The following is a 3,083-nucleotide window of genomic DNA, read 5'->3' as shown; positions in this document are numbered from 1 at the left end:
TATATATATATATATCACACTACAAATGTTTATATTTAACAACGGGTCATAGAGGGCGCACCTCAGCACACTTGGAATCCTCAGCGAAGGCTTGCACGAACTCTTCTGGTCCCAGGTGGCGCAACCGTTCCAACTCGATATGCGTTAGCTGCTCCGCCAACACTGCCGGCGATTCGCACATCTCGTGCACGTCCGTCTGCTGCGTGTAGACAAGAGAACGTTTCAGACGGACAACGGCGAACGTTGCAGACGCGACTTCCCCTAGCTAAGTGTCGATTTTGGTTACTTCATGGCGACAAACTCGACATTAGGATGCGCGTGCTGAGAAATAACACGTCTGTTGAACACGATTAGGCGTGCTCGACACAATATATGCACGATCAACACGATTTACGCAAGAACGTCACAATCTAACACATGTCCGCTATGATTTATACATTAACATATTGATTTCACATCATCATACGATTTGACGTTGCATCACGAAAGAGACAATACGCTATTAAAACATATTTGCACAACTTATCCTTGAAATTAAACTTAGCATTGGACACACCGCTACTTCCTCTATGAAATCACTACCAAATCGACGCGACAGGACCGCAAACAAACCCTGCCACGAATATTGGCGCGCCGCTAACTTGCCACGGTGTCATATCATTTCCGATTGAAACTAAACCAACGCACACTTTCCCCCGAAAAATAATCCAAAGTGATATTAATAATAATTATATAATATGAAACTAATAATGCCACTGTAGACGGTGGCGTTAGCATCTCATGGGTCTTACCAGGCTGTCGGTGTCCACCAGCCGCTGGGCAACCTCAGACGTCTTCAGCATCCGCACCTCGTACTTATCAAGATCGGTCAGCTGCAACGATAGATATACATAGAGAGTTTAGTATACAGATATAATATATGGGGACACTAGTATACAGATAACATATATATAATATATGGACACACTAGTATAAAGACATAATATATAGAGAGATGGAATCGTCAGATTATTAGTTACCAGTAATAATAATATTGTTTATGATTATTACTCATTTATCAGTCGATCATAGCTATTATTATTTATTATATTATTTATTTCAATTGATTTATAATAATAAATCGCTAACGTTGCCTTAATTTAATAACAATAATTACTATAATATAACATAAAATAACGTGATGTTGCTAATATACAGTAATTATTACTAATTTATTAATATTTAATTTGATAACAATAATTTTCACAATACAACGTAGCATAACATGACAATAAATTGCTAATTAATAACGATAATCATCATTAGTAATTAATCAATGCAGCCTAGCAGTCTAGCGGCGACTCACGCAGTCTAGCAGGGCGTTCAATATCTGCATGAGGCGCGGCCGCAGGCTGCAGTCAACGTAATCAATTACTAATTAACAATATTCAGCATTAATTAATTAACGAAGTTGATTCATTAACTCACGCAGTCGAGCAGGGCGTTGAGTATCTGCATGAGGCTGGGCCGCAGGCTACAGTCAGCGACGCACAGTCTGTGTATGATCTCCTTCAGCTGCTTCATGACACGCTCGTCCCGGAAGTCGTACGGAAACGCCTCCGTTGAAGAGAGATGGTCGCGCGTCCACCTAACCCTAACCCTAACCTCACTCACTGTAGGGGAAGCATAGAACGCATATGCGTCGAGTGAGAGGTGCTGCCTGGTGTGGGGAGGGTGTACGGTGACGTGGATTGGTCACGCATCTGCCTAACCCTAACTCCAACTTGACATAATCCAACCTAACCTTAAGCTACCCCTACCCCGAACCTTAAGCTAACGTAACTTAAAAGCTAAAATAACGTTAAAAAAAACCTGACCCTAATCCCTAATGCCAAACCGTAATCTAACCCCATCCCCTAACCAAAACCCTAACACTAACCAACCACTAACGCCTAACTAACCCTACCCCTAACTTCGTCCGTATCAAAAACCCGTCTCTCATCAGCGCGGGACCGCGTCGGCAGAACTCTGCCCGGTGGCGCCACCTACCTGAGCAGGCGCACCATGTTGAGTCCGAACTTGCCGAGGCTGAGGCTGTCTCGCTTGAGCGCGTTGCTGAGGTTCTGCTGGCTGGAGCAGACCTGGCAGACGTCGCGCATGAGCGCGTGCGGCCGCACGTACAGACGCGAGCTGAGCAGGAAGGCGAAGATGTACGCCCTCTGCGGGAGAAAAACACAAGCTTTTCGGTTAGCATCTTTTCGTCGTTTTTTTCTTGTTTTGTCATGTGTGTTCTTTCTTTTGTGCTTCTTCTTGCTAACTAACACTCTGTCTCTCTCTATCTCTCTCGCTCTCCCTCTCTCTCTCTCTCTCTCTCTCTCTCTCTCTCTCTCTCTCTCTCTCTCTCTCTCTCTCTCTCTTTCGCTCTCTCTCGCTCTCTCTCGCTCTCTCTCGCTTTTGCGTGTGCGTGTGGATGTGCGCAAATGCATGTCTCTGTGTGCGTGCATGCGCGTGTACGTGCGTGAGCGTGTATGTGTGCGTGCGCATGTACATGTGTGCGTGCGGTGCTGCAATGTGACACTCACGTCAGGATAATAGGTCGTCGTTGGTACCAGGTGCTGAATCAAAGCCTCAAGGGAGCCCGACATCAGCAGGCCATCCTGATATATCAGTGTCTGTCGAAATATTTAAACAAATATAATTAAATTATAATTAATCATAAGTTACATCTGATATCGTAAGAGCATTTCCCCTCTCCCCCTTCTATCTCCCTCTCTCTCGTTCTCGATCTCTCACACACTCTTTCTCTCTCTCGCTCTCTCTCTCTCTCTCACTCTTTCTCTCTCTCGCGCGCTCTCTCTCTCTCTCTCTCTCTCTTTCTCTCTTTCTCTCTCTCTCTCTTTCTCTCTCTCTCTCTCTCTCTCTCTCTCTCGCTCTCTCTTTCTCTCTCTTTCGCTCTCTTTCGCTCTCTCTCGCTCTCTCTCGCTCCGTCTTTCTCGCTCTCTCTCGCTCTCGCTCTCTCTCTCTCTCTCTCTCTCTCTCTCTCGCTCTCTCTCTCTCTCTCTCTCTCTCTCTCTCGCTCTCTCTCGCTCTCTCTCGCTCTCTCT

General features: G+C 45.4%; 1 protein-coding gene across 1 annotated transcript in view; it reads right to left on the bottom strand.

Moving 5' to 3' along the window:
* The window catches only part of LOC106815853 (ras-GEF domain-containing family member 1B-A-like), a gene marked incomplete at both ends in the record, with an annotated part of 16,810 nt that extends 14,159 nt beyond the window's left edge, over positions 1 to 2,651 (bottom strand). Inside the window, 5 exon segments of the mRNA XM_014820377.1 lie at positions 62 to 199; positions 792 to 872; positions 1,468 to 1,652; positions 2,027 to 2,198; positions 2,562 to 2,651. Coding sequence (XP_014675863.1) covers positions 62 to 199; positions 792 to 872; positions 1,468 to 1,652; positions 2,027 to 2,198; positions 2,562 to 2,651 — 666 coding nt within the window.
* Positions 2,652 to 3,083: the final 432 nt, after the last annotated feature.

The sequence above is a fragment of the Priapulus caudatus genome, unplaced genomic scaffold (assembly GCF_000485595.1).
Source record: "Priapulus caudatus unplaced genomic scaffold, Priapulus_caudatus-5.0.1 Scaffold1219, whole genome shotgun sequence".
In the NCBI taxonomy this organism is placed as follows: domain Eukaryota; kingdom Metazoa; phylum Priapulida; class Priapulimorpha; order Priapulimorphida; family Priapulidae; genus Priapulus; species Priapulus caudatus.
This window is presented reverse-complemented; position numbering and strand designations above follow the sequence as displayed.